General features: G+C 39.5%; 1 protein-coding gene across 1 annotated transcript; it reads right to left on the bottom strand.

Moving 5' to 3' along the window:
- Nucleotides 1-519: 519 nt before the first annotated feature.
- Nucleotides 520-9,937, bottom strand: LOC143030721 (uncharacterized). Its single transcript, XM_076193914.1, has 2 exons — nt 9,668-9,937; nt 520-1,938 (listed from the first exon to the last, which is right to left on the bottom strand). Exon 2 carries the CDS (start codon nt 1,920-1,922, stop codon nt 675-677), a length of 1,248 nt encoding a protein of 415 aa, XP_076050029.1. The 5' UTR covers nt 1,923-1,938; nt 9,668-9,937; the 3' UTR covers nt 520-674.
- Between the last annotated feature and the right edge of the window lie 3,916 nt (nt 9,938-13,853).

Below are 13,853 nucleotides of genomic sequence, written 5' to 3'. Positions count from 1 at the left end.
TGATATTTTGGTCAAAAGTTTGCTTTATGTGGCTTGATTCAATTATGTTCCTTTCAGTAAAGGAATTACAAGAAGTTATTTTACTAGCATTCTTCCAGTCAATCAAATGATCTTGGTCATGTGAGGGACCAAGATCATTTGATTGACTGGAAGAATGCTAGTAAAATAACTTCTTGTAATTCCTTTACTGAAAGGAACATAATTGAATCAAGCCACATAAAGCAAACTTTTGACCAAAATATCAACCTAAGCCTAGGTATGTACAGGCTTGATAACTTTATTTCAAAGAAAATCGTTACATGTTTTCCTACTTGGACATTTGGTCCATCTGTGACCTGAGGACTGTTGGCAATTTTCTCAGGCTTGCGTGATACTTTTTCCCGTGTTCCCTAATTTTGTCTTTACTTCTGTATATATACTGTCTGTATCTCATTTCCTGTATTCCCTTGATGATGTCTTAAATAGACGAAAACGTTCGGACTACGTTTCTTATTTACCAGTGTTTTTTTCTGCATATATATATATATATATATTGTGTGTAGTTTGTAAAATTCCAATGTGTGGCTGATATAGGGAACTACTGTGGATGCATAGTCAAAGGTGGCTTTCATTATTTGTTTAAAGACAGTAATTGGAATTTCTTTGTGAAAGAATGCGCATTTGCGGGCTTTGTCTTATGTGCACTGATATAGTTCCTTGCCTGTGTGTTTCCTTTTGTGGTTGCTCAAGCTTCTTGTACTTGAGAAAGCAGCACCACAAAGCCCACACTTAATTGGTTTCTCAATGGTATGATCTTGCATGTGTGACTTCAAGTGAGCTGATCTTGAAAAAGTACAATCACATTGCTCACACTTAAATGGCTTCTCACCTGTGTGTGTCCGTATATGGTTCTTCAAGCCGCTTGTACCTGAGAAAGCAGCCCCACAAAGCCCACACTGGTGTGGTCTGTCACCTGTATGAGTTTGCATGTGTGACTTCAAGTGAGCCGATTGTAAGAAAGTAGAATTGCATTGCTCACATTTATAGGGCCTTTCACCTGTGTGTGTCTTCCGTATATGGTATCGCAAGCCAGCTCTCTGAGCGAAAGCAGCGCCACAAAAGCTGCATTCATGTGGTTTTTCACCTGTATGAGTTTGCATGTGTGTCTTCAAGGTAGCTAATTGGGAGAAAGTAGAATCACAATCCTCACATTTGAATGGCCTCTCGCCTGTGTGCTTTCGTATGTGGTATCGCAAGCCAGTTCTCTGAGAGAAAGCAGCGCCACAAAAGCTGCATTCGTGTGGTTTATCACCTGTATGAGTTTGCATGTGTGACTTCAACTGTCCTGATTCTTTGAAAGAAGCAATGCACAAGGAACACTTGAACGGCTTCTCTCCTGTATGAACACGTATGTGCACCTTGAGGTGTCCAGCCTGGGAAAAGGCTGCCTGACAGTATGAGCATTTGTGGGGTTTGTCTTCTGTGTGTGTCTTCTTAATGTGGTCTTGGAGATCTTCTTTTTGATAAAAGGCCATATTACATTGAGGGCAATGATATTGCATTTCCTCTTCTTTACAGCAATGGTCATCCATCACAGCAGTGCTGCCTGAAAAGGTGGAGTTAAATGACTGAGCTCTTTGGGAACTTTTCTCAACACAGACCTTACCATGGCACTCAAACTCATCTATTGTAGTGAATGTCAAATGGCAAATATCACAAAATAATATTTTTTCCTCTGTGAAAGTCATATTTGTGTTCTCTAGAGTGGGACTGTCCTGCTGAGAGGCAGAATCATCTTTGCAGGTATCAGACTGAAATTGTTCTAATTTGATATGAGACTTGGGATGGGCATCTGTCTTGTGGGTCTGCTTTGGAAAGCTCTTATCATCTCCTCTCCACTGATTCAGGTCATCACTCACTAACTTGGACATTGTACCATCCATTTTATCTCTTGTCAGTCTGAAAGGAGGAGATCAGAGACATGAAATGGCTTGCATTATACACAAAATGTCTATATCTAATATATTCATATTCATGACAACCTCACTGCCAAACAGTAGTGTGATAAAGTACTACAGAGTTAACTTGTGTGGAAATTGGAACACATTGGAGGACTGAGAGGCAAACTACTACTCAAATAGATGAAAACATTTTTGAAGGGAAGATACACGAAGACAGCAATAAAGGATGTCAAGATGGAGAGCAGTAATGAGTAGAGATCCACAAGGTGTTGTCAATCCTTGCACTAATAATGTTTCTTACCTATGTCAATGACATAATGAAAGGTACAACAAGCTATGCCAACATGTTTGTAGATGATACAAAAATCATGAAAAGAGTGAAAATGAGGACTGCGGGCTATTGGAAAAAGATCTAGACAATATTTTTGCATGGAGCCAAGAATGGGAGATGAATCTTAATACAAAAAAAAAAAAAATAATAATAAATAGATAAATAGATAAATAAATGCAAAGTAATAGAAAAGGGCAATAGCAGCAAAAGACCATCCTTGGGAAGCGAATCCATTACTAAAGCAAAAGAGAAATATTTGGGAGTCTTGATAAAAGACAACCTGTCACCTGACATATCATCAGGATTGTGAAAGAGGCATACAGACTGTTGCAGAAGATTAAGATGGCTTTTCAATGTATGGATGAAGAGATAATGGAAAATTCATCAAAATCCTTATCCATCCAAGACTGGAAGATGCATCAGTGGTAAGAGGTCATGGGAGGAACAAATTAAGAAAGACTACTTGTCTAAAGGGTGTGAAGAAATACAGAAGCTATTCTTTTTCAGATCTCTTCTATAATTATCCTTTTTGAGTTTCTTTTCATGTCCTCCTGTTTTTCTGTTATGCCACTTCAATAAATCATTTCTATCTAGGATTTCCATTCCTTCCATGATTCTATAAATAGTCAGTAGATCTCCTCTTTCTTTTTGTTCCTGAGTTGGTGGTTCCAATTTGGACAATCTTTGTTTGAATGTCAATTTGGAGAGTGCTGGTGCCATCTTTGTCGTTGCTCTTCATATTCTAATTTCTTTATATTCTTTTTAGTACTGGATGTCCATAGTGTTGCTGCATACTCCAGTTTTGGTCTTATTAGTGTAACTAATATTTTTTTAATCATGTCCATAGTGTTGCTGCGTACTCCAGTTTTGGTCTTATTAGTGTAACTACTATTTTTGTAATAATTTCCTCATCCAAGTAGTCAAATGCCACTTTCATTGACCTTAATAGGTTGAAGGTTTGTCCGACTATTCTATTGACATGTTTGTCCAGAGTAATGTCTTTGCTGATTATTACTCCAAGGTCTCTTTCCGAGTTCACTTTTTTTACTTTCTCTTCACCAATTCATCTTAAAATAAAGTATGGCAACTCAGGGTGAACGAGTCCACACACTACACCTACCCACTCATGAATCTTAGATATCATGGAAGGGGCAGGTCAGTCATTTCCACATGTCCCACAACCCTCCACTTTTCATGGTGTAAAATTTAAGATAATTTATATAAAAAAATATTCATGAGAGAAAGAAAGAAACATTGGACAATTGAAGCAGAAGTGGTGAAGAACAAACTGTGAAAAAGTAGTTGAAATGTTCCCTGTCTCTCACCCATGCATGACCACCACCCACTGCCTTAAAGTGATAAAATATGCAAATTCACTACACCACTATGCCTATACTAAGGCAAATAATTAACCAATATTTTGTTTTCCTATAGCTTTTCATGCAATATTTCATTTTATAACAAAGCTTTCTTTTGAAATTGTCTTTTTATGCTAAACAATTGCACACCACAAGTATGACCAACAAAACCCTATAGTGCACTTATCAGGTTAAGTAGTAGGAACCCACGGGTGTACTGTGGCTACTTTTCTATATATATCTAGATTTAAGTAATAATTTTCTCGGGAACTAGGGTCAACAGCCTTCCCCTAGCTACAATGCCATGAACTGTCAATGAATGACAGACTTAGTCCAAAAGAAATGGTATTTAATGATACCAGGCTTTTGTATGTTCACAGATGACATTCTAGATATATAAGAAATGCAGCAATATTTCATCAATTGTAGTAAATCAAACTGATAAAATTTCATAATTATGCCAACATAGATATTTAAGATAAAAACTGCATGATCCAATAGCTCCTAACTTAACCATTCCATAGGAAGAAATATCATTCAATTTTTAGTACACACCTACGCAATATAGGAATAGATTGGATTGTATTATAAAATTATAGCTCAGTAGCAGCAGCACTGGAGCCTCAATGGCTATTCATCGCTGTAAAAACTAAAAGGTCGATGTAATGCCAAAGGCGATGATACTACTAATTAAAATCAAAATACAATGATTCATATGAGATGGTAATGTTTGATGAGTTTTAGAAATTTGGTTAGGAGGGCTACATCTATCATCAAGCAAATCCTTCATTGACTTGCCTGTGATTGTATTTTCTCGCCGCTTACGGTGGTAACGAATGCATTCTGATAAAATGTGTTGTACGGTGATGGAATTTTGACATGTGCAACAGAACGGAGCCCGTCGCTCGTCGCCACTTTTCATCAAGAAAATGTGCGTTAGATATACGTGTCCAATTCGTATTCTAGTTAGTGCGATGCTGTCCCTCCTATTTGGGCTACAGGAGGATTCCCATTTTCCTATAATTAAGGGGACGAATCCCTTTTAGCTTTGTATTATTGGGTAAGGTGCTCCACCTACGATATAGGAATAGAAAATCAAATAATAATTTTTGTAAATTATAATACATTATTATTCATGGAAATCAATAACAGAAAAAGTTGCTAGAAGCTATATGCAAACATAGCTACTTCAACTGCTTGAGACACCATCTTTGTTTTGATAGATGCAGAGGTTGATGAAATTAAAGTATGATAATATAATCTCATCTATTCTAACCTACCTACCTAACATAACCTGTACTTAGTAATCCTGTACTGTACCTATGAATCTACCAAAACAAAGATGGGGTCAAAAAGACTCAACACAAATTTATTAGTTTGTGCATAGCTTTTAGCAATGTTTTCTGGTAAGAAAAAAAATTATTACACTGATGTATTATAATTCACAAAATCAACATTTAATTTTCTAATGCTATATTGTGTAAGTGTAGAGTTCTAAAATAATACCAACAGATCTTTCAAATGCCAAAAAGAAAGTGAAAAGTGTTTGCATTATACTCAAATAGAAGCATTAATTATTGTGGTGCCATCAGGGAATGGGGCATCTTGAATGATAATTATTGTTGGCTTTCAATTGAGGGATGGAAGGGCAAGATGTCTATGATGCCTCGATAGATTAGTGTTTAACCAAGAGCACCTCCAATGAGGGAGATCAAATATACCTAGATAAGGACAACTTGGGAATTATGAAATTAAGCCTAATGACTTAAAGTTATATGCTGCCACCACCCAATCGCTTATATGGGTGTATACGATCTGAAATGGAAACTACTCCTCATTAAATCACATCTAATTCCATTCTCCTTTTCTCAGGCTGTTCAGAGATGTTTCTGTGATATTACGATAATGATGTCCAAGTTGGATAATGAAAGAATATATATATATAGGTTTTCTATCCGTTAATTATTATACTGTACCAAAGTAATAAAAATATATGTATATATATATATTTATATATATATATATATATATATATATATATATATATATGTGGGTTTTCTCCAATAGTCATTAGATTGTACTTCACACAGTAAGAAAATATATGTAGGTCCTGTTCAACAACTACAGTAACCTAGGCTTGATAACCTGAACATTAGAAGTAGCTTATGACGCAGTTATGGAGGCTATGGGTATGTGTGTATGGGCACTGAAAGTAGGTCACGGGTGTGGGTGTAGGTGTGGTTCTTAAGCTCCAACCTTCTGGCCACCATCTAAGTATCTACTTTGCCTACTTCTATCATAAAAACTTAAGATCTACTATGTCCTTAATAGAGAACGATCTCAGTCAAGATTACACTTAAGAATTACACACTGGCCTCTTGATATATGTGTGATTCCTTCAATTAACTCCCTCCACGCAACAAGTGTTTTGGTTTTGTTTACACTTCCCTAACCCCTTTTCTCCATGTTAATGGGGATAGTTGGGGTATGAGACTCATTTACATCTAAATACTTAATACTAATACCTATCTATTATATTTTCAATGTGTGTCAACTTATTTTCAATTGTGGTCACTTATTTTCATTAATCTTACAGAATGCACTGACAAACCTGTTACTGGGGATAGTTGGGGTGTGAGAATAATCTTAGTTATGCACAAGAAACAGAGAGACTGGCGTATGTGTTTGCATCCATGCATAAATCTACCTACTCCCCCTTTGAGGTATATTGTGAAACTTTATTTCGCTTCTCAATGCAACCCCTAGCTGTCACAATCTCTCCCTAAACTATTCCTCTAGTGGTATCCTGAACTGGAAGTTGGGATTTTTTCCTCATTCTCTTAAAACCAATGACCCGAGTTTATGTCTCCGTCTGAACGCGTCTTAGTGACGTCACGGGTGGGCAGATCTACTGTACACTCGCTTACAGTACACACTAGAAAATAAAATGCAATTTAATGAAAATAATATTCCTTTAAAATTCCTGGCTTTACATTATTATAGCACTTGTATGTACTAATGATATTGTATGGCCAAGAATTATCATTTCTATTTACTTGCACTTTTCTAGAAGAATCTGCACCCTAGGTATTGTGGATAAATTTTCACTCCACTCTGCCATGACATCATTAGAACGTCTTCATATGTTAGCATAGACTAGGAACCTTAAATTTAGGAGAAAAATTCCCAACCTCCAGTTCTGGATTCCATTAGAGGAATAATTTAGGGGATTTATGATACATAAATGTTACATCAAGGTTTTACCCTGAGATATGAATGCTCGGGCATCGATGGTTTCTTGTGTTAAAAAAGTAGTTGGTGCATCTCCAGACCCTGCTCAAAGGATTACAAAGGATTACAAAGGTGGAGCATGCTGACAGGAGACCTTTTGGTCCATATCTAGGTCGGATGCAAAAAAAAAAAAAAAAAAATCTTAATAATAATAAATTAATAAATAAAAATTATAACAATGTAAATAACAAATAAAATACATAAATAAATGCATAGGTATAGTTGAATAATAAACAAACAGGTAAATAGTAAATAATGATAAACTGACATATAACTATTAATAAATAAAAATCAAACAGATAAATGATAACAAAACTAACACAAATAATATAAAATAAATTATAATCATTACAGCATCTTGCTCAGGTGTTTATCTAAATGATTCTTAAAGCTTCGAACTGAACTACATTGCACTACCTGTGCAGGAAGTTTATTCCATTCATTAACTACACAGTTGGCAAAGCTGTTTCTACCTACTTCCAAATTGAATCTATTTCCTGACAGTTTGGGACCATTGTTTGTCTGATTCATATTCAATGTGAAAATTTTGTCACTTTTGATGTCAATTCCCTTTAAAATCTTAAAGACCTTACAAAGGATTACAAAGGTGGCGCATGCCGACAGGCGACCTTTTTGTCCATATCTAGATCGGATGCAAAAAAAATAATAATAATAAAATAATAAATAAAAACTATAATAATGTAAATAACAAGTCACCTCTGAGTCTGCATTTTTAGGGAAAACAGATTCATATGGTTTAGTCGAGTTTTGTATGATTTATTTTTGATATTTGAAGTCAGTTTTGTGGGTCGCTTTTGTACTTTTTTCCAATCTGTCAATGTCTTCAATGAGATTCGGTGGCCATACGGAAACAGCATATTCCAAATTTGGACGAACTAACGATTTATATAGCTTGTTAATGAGGGATGGACTTGGCTGATTTGAGGTCATTACTGATAATTACGCAGATATCTTTTTCACTATCCACTTTTGTTAATGAATTTCCAAATAACTTGTAATTGTACTTACTGTTATTTCTATGTGTATTACCTTGCATTTACTTGTGTTAAATTTCATTAGCCACTTTTCAGACCATTCCTGTAATTTAGCTAAGTCTTCTTGAATATCTAATTGGTTTAAGTGATCATTTGCCATTCTGCACAGTTTTGTATCATCAGCAAATTTGGAAACAGTAGATTTTAGTGCATGGTCTATATCATTTATATATACCGGTACTATGAATAGAAGTGACCCAAGAACAGAACCCTGAGGAACTCCACTTGTAACATTTTTCCATCTAGAAGTTTTTCCATTTAAAACAACTCTCTGTTTTCGATCATTCAAACAATTACTTGTCCAACTTAATAGGCTACCACTTATTCTGTGCGAAGCTAATTAAGTAAGTAGTGTTTCGTGTGGGACGGTATCAAAAGCTTTTGGGAATCTAGATATATTAAATCTATATTGTTTCTTTTGTCATAATTCGAGATACTCCCTATCAGGTGTGTCCTTTTTTAATAGAATTCATTGAGATTAATGAAAAAAATCTGAGTATTGATGAATATACTAGTTAGATAATACTAGAAGTTAATTATACAAGTGCTAACCCAGACCCTGCTCCCTACCAGACCAGGGGGAAAAGGGTGTGTAAACAAACACCAGACAGAAAATTAATCACATGAATCTATCAGACTGGGTTGATCAAACAATATCTTTTGTAATAGGCTATGGGCATATAACAGATTGCAAAAGGGATTGTGACCGAGAGTGCTCTCTTCCAAAGATAAAGTAAAAGATTTTAGTAAATTGAGGTTAGGTTAGGCATAGGTGAAATAAACATTGGATAGGTGTCCAGAGGGTTAGATTGTAATACCCATGTCTCCTAACTATGCCATTAGGCGGTGAATCATGTAACCTCCTAACATGCTACCTCTCTAGTACCTCATTGTTTCAAAGATAAACATCCAGGATAGGTCTTAGTTTTCATTTCTAATAGTTTTAATCAACTGTGTCTACTGTAATAGTAAATGTAATATAGATATTTTTATTCTATTTCTACTACAATTTATTAATCAACTGATTGAAAATTGAGATTTTCTTTAATTACCCAACCTGAAGTATACAACCGTAACATCAAAACAGAATGGAATAATATAGTGTTTGTTCAAGAATTACCACACAGTCAAGTTATGTTTTAGGGAGTTTTGGGTGATGGCAGCAATTACAACTAAAAATAATTTGACATAACGTTGGATTTCCTAAATCACCATTATAAAGATATATTTGACTATCCTCGTACAGGTGATGCTCTTGTTGGAACACTGTTTTATAAAGATGTTATAAACATCTCACCCTTCCATTCATTAACTAAATAAATAATAGATACCACAGTGGCACTACATAATTTGTTATAGCAGCAGTGGGATTGATGCTCACTATTAATTAATCAATATTAAATGCCACATTCTGGCATTACAATATCAATATCATCCATAGCAATGTTGCTCACTTCGAACCCTCTATGGAATTGATAAACTGGTCATTTATGGTAACTACAGAGGCATTTAGGCCAGACATGTCCAGTCATGCATAAATTCACAGCAAGATCACAGCAATCCTTCCAACTTCGTCTTCGTAGAGGATTTTTATATTTCATATTTTTCTACAATTGGCGAATTTACAGGGAAAGTGTATATCATACAATTGGTGTTTCTGTAAAAGGTGCTCAATTCGAAATTGTTACTTACTTCGAAAGATAATGCACAAATACAGGACGAATAGTATCGTTGTTTACTTGAAGATACTGATTCAATCAGATTGGGTAGATGTAGATACTATTACTCTTTCCGAATGTAACGGACGAGATGAGCATACGAGAGCTCTTCTAGCTTAGTGGCAAATTTGTTGGGCACTACCCGATCGCCTGTTGGTACCGTGTAACGTGCAGTTATATTAAGAGTCGGTCAGGGTCGAGGGATTTGGGAGACAAGGTTGATGAGGGCACGCTCACGATGATACGTGACGTCGAACGACGGGCGAGACACGATTATCTAGTAAGAGGACAGTGGATTGCACCACAATAGGGCATAGGTGTAATATGTTGTGATGTTAGCAGCATAGCAACCCGCGTAGTCTTGGAGACAATGAGGTGTGATAGTTACAAAAAGGACGACTGCCATCACATTAATTGACGCATCGGAGTTGGATGCGGTTGTAAAAGGAGTCAATTTGGTGCTGAAATTGGGGCTACGCGAGATCGAAATCATGACTGACTCAGCCACGGCGGTGGGTTCAACGCTGACGGCTGAGAGAATAGAATACTCACGAAAGAGGTTATTGTGAAACGGTACCTTAGTATCCTGAGGGAGTTAATAGACGAGTTCATCGTGAAGGTGAATGTAACCCAAGTGCTGTCGGGAGTGAACAAAGCGGATGCCGGAAGAACAGGAAGAGGAGAAGGTTGAGGTGTGCGTCGCAGGGTGCCTATGCGCGAAAGGGTTGAATGGAACGCATCACCTATGTATTGATAGGTCATTGTATATAGTGTGGTAATTATTATTGGGAATACTAGTGCTTACCTTGGTTCGGTAACTTTCCCTCGAGGTGTTATTTTCTTTCGATTCAGGAGCCTACCCTGAATCTTCGAACCACGCCTATCGTAACTTTAAATAAGATACGATTAACCCCCCCCCCTTTATCTATTAAATCTATGGAGTAATTTTGGTTTGATAAATCGGGAAACTTTGAGAAATTACTTAAAGTGAAAGTTAACCCGCGTGGCTTCGAACTTTTTTTCGAACACGTAAGAGTCCCGCCGACACTATCGTCGGGTCAAAGATCAGATCACCCAGAGCTCTGCTTCCTGACAGACCACTCTTGAAACTTGTCGGCAAGGGACCTTTTTACGTCTTCACATCAGAAACCTTCAAGTTCAACCTAATTTCAAACCTACAAAGTTTGAGAGCCCCACCAGGTAAGTTTTCAGACGTCCTCTTGTATTTATTGAACAGTAATTGCCATAATAGCAGGGAAAGTTGACTCGAATATAACTAGCGAAGAAGTCCGGCGGTCGGTGAGAGCGTGTGTCCGATGTCAATAAATAGATCCCACCCCTAGATCGCACGCAACGGGGAACGCGAGCGCCTCGTCCCCACTGGACAGAATCTCCCAGCCGGCCGGTGGTGGCTGGGAGATATATTTCCTAGCTGCTGTCGGTCTGGCATGGCCGACCTCTACGTAGACGTCGGCAGGCGGGTTTACACCAAGACAAATACACACATTTCCCAAGTCACGTAAATCTTTGTTTTCAGAGTGGTGCTTGGAAGAAAAGAGACACATGCACACTTGCTCGCTGGCAAAGCAGAGGCCCAAACCGTCTCATTCAGAACCCTCAATCTGATCGCGGGCTGGTCGACGGAGAGACTTGGGACACCTCTCTGTCCAACCGGCCCGCAAACTAACGCTGGCCTCTTCGCTGACGCTGGTGAGCGAGTTTACACTTCTGACATTTACACACAATTCCCAATCGCGGAATTCTCTGTTTTCAGAGTTGTGATTGGAAGGAAAGAGATCATACAACACCCGCCCGTCTGCCCCTCCCTCGCACCGCCACTGAATCAACTCTTCAGGAACTCAAACCCAACCTGGGGAAAAACAGGCAACGCACGCCCCACCTGTGGCTCATCAGGAACGCGCTCGCCAGCGGTGGTGGCGAGGAGTTATATCTCCTTTGCCGCTGCCGGTCTGGTTACGGACCGATCTCTTCGTTGACGTCGGCAGGCGGGTTTTACACCGCCCGCCTGCCCCCCCCCCCCTCGCACCGCTACTGGATCAGCTCTACAGGAACTCAAACCCAACCTGGGGAAAAGCAGGCTACTCATGGCCCCACCTGTGGCTCATCAGGACCACGCTCTACACGCGGGTTGTTTTCAGAGTGGTGCTTGGAAGAAAAGAGGCACATGCACACTTGCTCGCTGGCAAAGCAGAGGCCCAAACCGTCTCATTCAGAACCCTCAATCTGATCGCGGGCTGGTCGACGGAGAGACTTGGGACACCTCTCTGTCCAACCGGCCTGCAACCTAACGCTGGGCTCTTCGCTGACGCTGGTGAGCGAGTTTACACTTCTAACATTTACACACAATTCCCAATCGCAGAATTCTCTGTTTTCAGAGTTGTGATTGGAAGGAAAGAGATCATACAACACCCGCCCGTCTGCCCCTCCCTCGCACCGCCACTGAATCAACTCTTCAGGAACTCAAACCCAACCTGGGGAAAAACAGGCAACGCACGCCCCACCTGTGGCTCATCAGGAACGCGCTCGCCAGCGGTGGTGGCGAGGAGTTATATCTCCTTTGCCGCTGCCGGTCTGGTTACGGATCGATCTCTTCGTTGACGTCGGCAGGCGGGTTTTACACCGCCCGCCTGCCCCCCCCCCATCGCACCGCCACTGGATCAGCTCTACAGGAACTCAAACCCAACCTGGGGAAAAGCAGGCTACTCATGGCCCCACCTGTGGCTTATCAGGACCGCCCTCTACACGCGGGAAGTGAACTCTACTCACTTCCCGTAAGATACACACATACACCTCTCACGAACAGTGCCACGCCACACGCACAAACATCTACACTTACTTTTTCTTCGACTAAAATTCGCTTCCTTTCTAACTTTCTCTTCTACTACATCTTCTCATTTCAGTTTACCTCCCACTAAAGATTTTTCCGTTTTTCCACCTTTCTCTACTACTACGCCTCCTACCATTTTCTAAACTTTCGTTGGTGATCCTAATCCTAACCCCGGCGTCAGCGCTGCCGTCCAAGCTCCCGGTCCATTTCTCCCGAGCCACGACCACCAATAAACCCCTAATCGCTCGCAAATCGCCCGGTGGCAATAGCCCTCTTTTATACGCTACTACCTTTTCATTTTCTTACAGACATTCTTCCCCTCCCACAAAACCCGATCCCGCGCAAGCGGGTGGTCTTTCCTAGAGATTCAGATTCAGATTCAGACGGGGAACTTGGCATAGAAGAGAACTAGAGGTGGTTTGCGGTCGACGTAACCCGCTATCGGCGGGGAGTGTACTTATCGATGGTTGACTGTTGCCCGGGACGCTTCGCCGTCTGGCGGGAGCTGAAGACGAAGACGATAAAGGAAATTGCACTGGTGGTGATGAATGAGATATTCCTGGAACGAGGTCCAGTGGATGAAGTCCTGATGGATAATAGTACCACGTTTTGGTCGGGAACACTGAAAGAAAACCTGGACAAGTGGAGCTCGAGACGTTTCTTCAGGGCTGCGTACCGGCCGAGCGGAAATGAAATAGTAGAACGAAAACATCGCACTATCAAGTACATCGCCTAGAGGGCTCTACTACCCGCCCATGGAGGTAGTCTTCTGGAATAATATGTCCCCTATGTCAAGCCAAGGCGAAGACTCGATTCCGCAGAGAGCCTTATATAGGATTGGCGACAGCCCAGGGTAGGGCCGGTGCTACCAACCAATACTGAAGAAGGCGCTGTTTACAGTAACAAATATTGTACCTGGCATGCTGTGTTGTGATTGGTCTCTGCAGTGTTGGCAAGTCCATGTGGATGTATTTACCTAATTGTAGCATACTGGAAAGGAGCTACACTCATGGGATCCTGTTTCATAGTCTCCAGTTATCATACCTAGTTTTGAATTCACATATGGTATGAGGCTGAACTATATATATATATATATATATATGTGTGTGTGTGTGTGTGTGTGTGTGTGTGTGTGTGTGTGTGTGTGTGTGTGTGTGTGTGTGTATATATGTGCTAATAAGAACACGAGTATGTGTATTCATTTATGCAAAGTAGACCACCTGGTAAAAAGAAACTAACGAAGAAGAGCGCTTTCGTATATTACATCTTCAGTGCAACAAGTATATAGTAATAGAAATGCATAGATAATACA

Source organism: Oratosquilla oratoria, chromosome 12 (assembly GCF_046742065.1).
Source record: "Oratosquilla oratoria isolate Oo_2021 chromosome 12, ASM4674206v1, whole genome shotgun sequence".
Lineage (NCBI taxonomy): Eukaryota > Metazoa > Arthropoda > Malacostraca > Stomatopoda > Squillidae > Oratosquilla > Oratosquilla oratoria.
Note: the sequence above shows the minus strand (reverse complement) of the source record. Positions and strands in the feature narration are given on the sequence as shown.

Bases quoted from the DNA above. Each gene is read 5' to 3' on its own strand.
- LOC143030721 (XM_076193914.1), bottom strand. From the start codon at position 1,922: ATGGATGGTACAATGTCCAAGTTAGTGAGTGATGACCTGAATCAGTGG.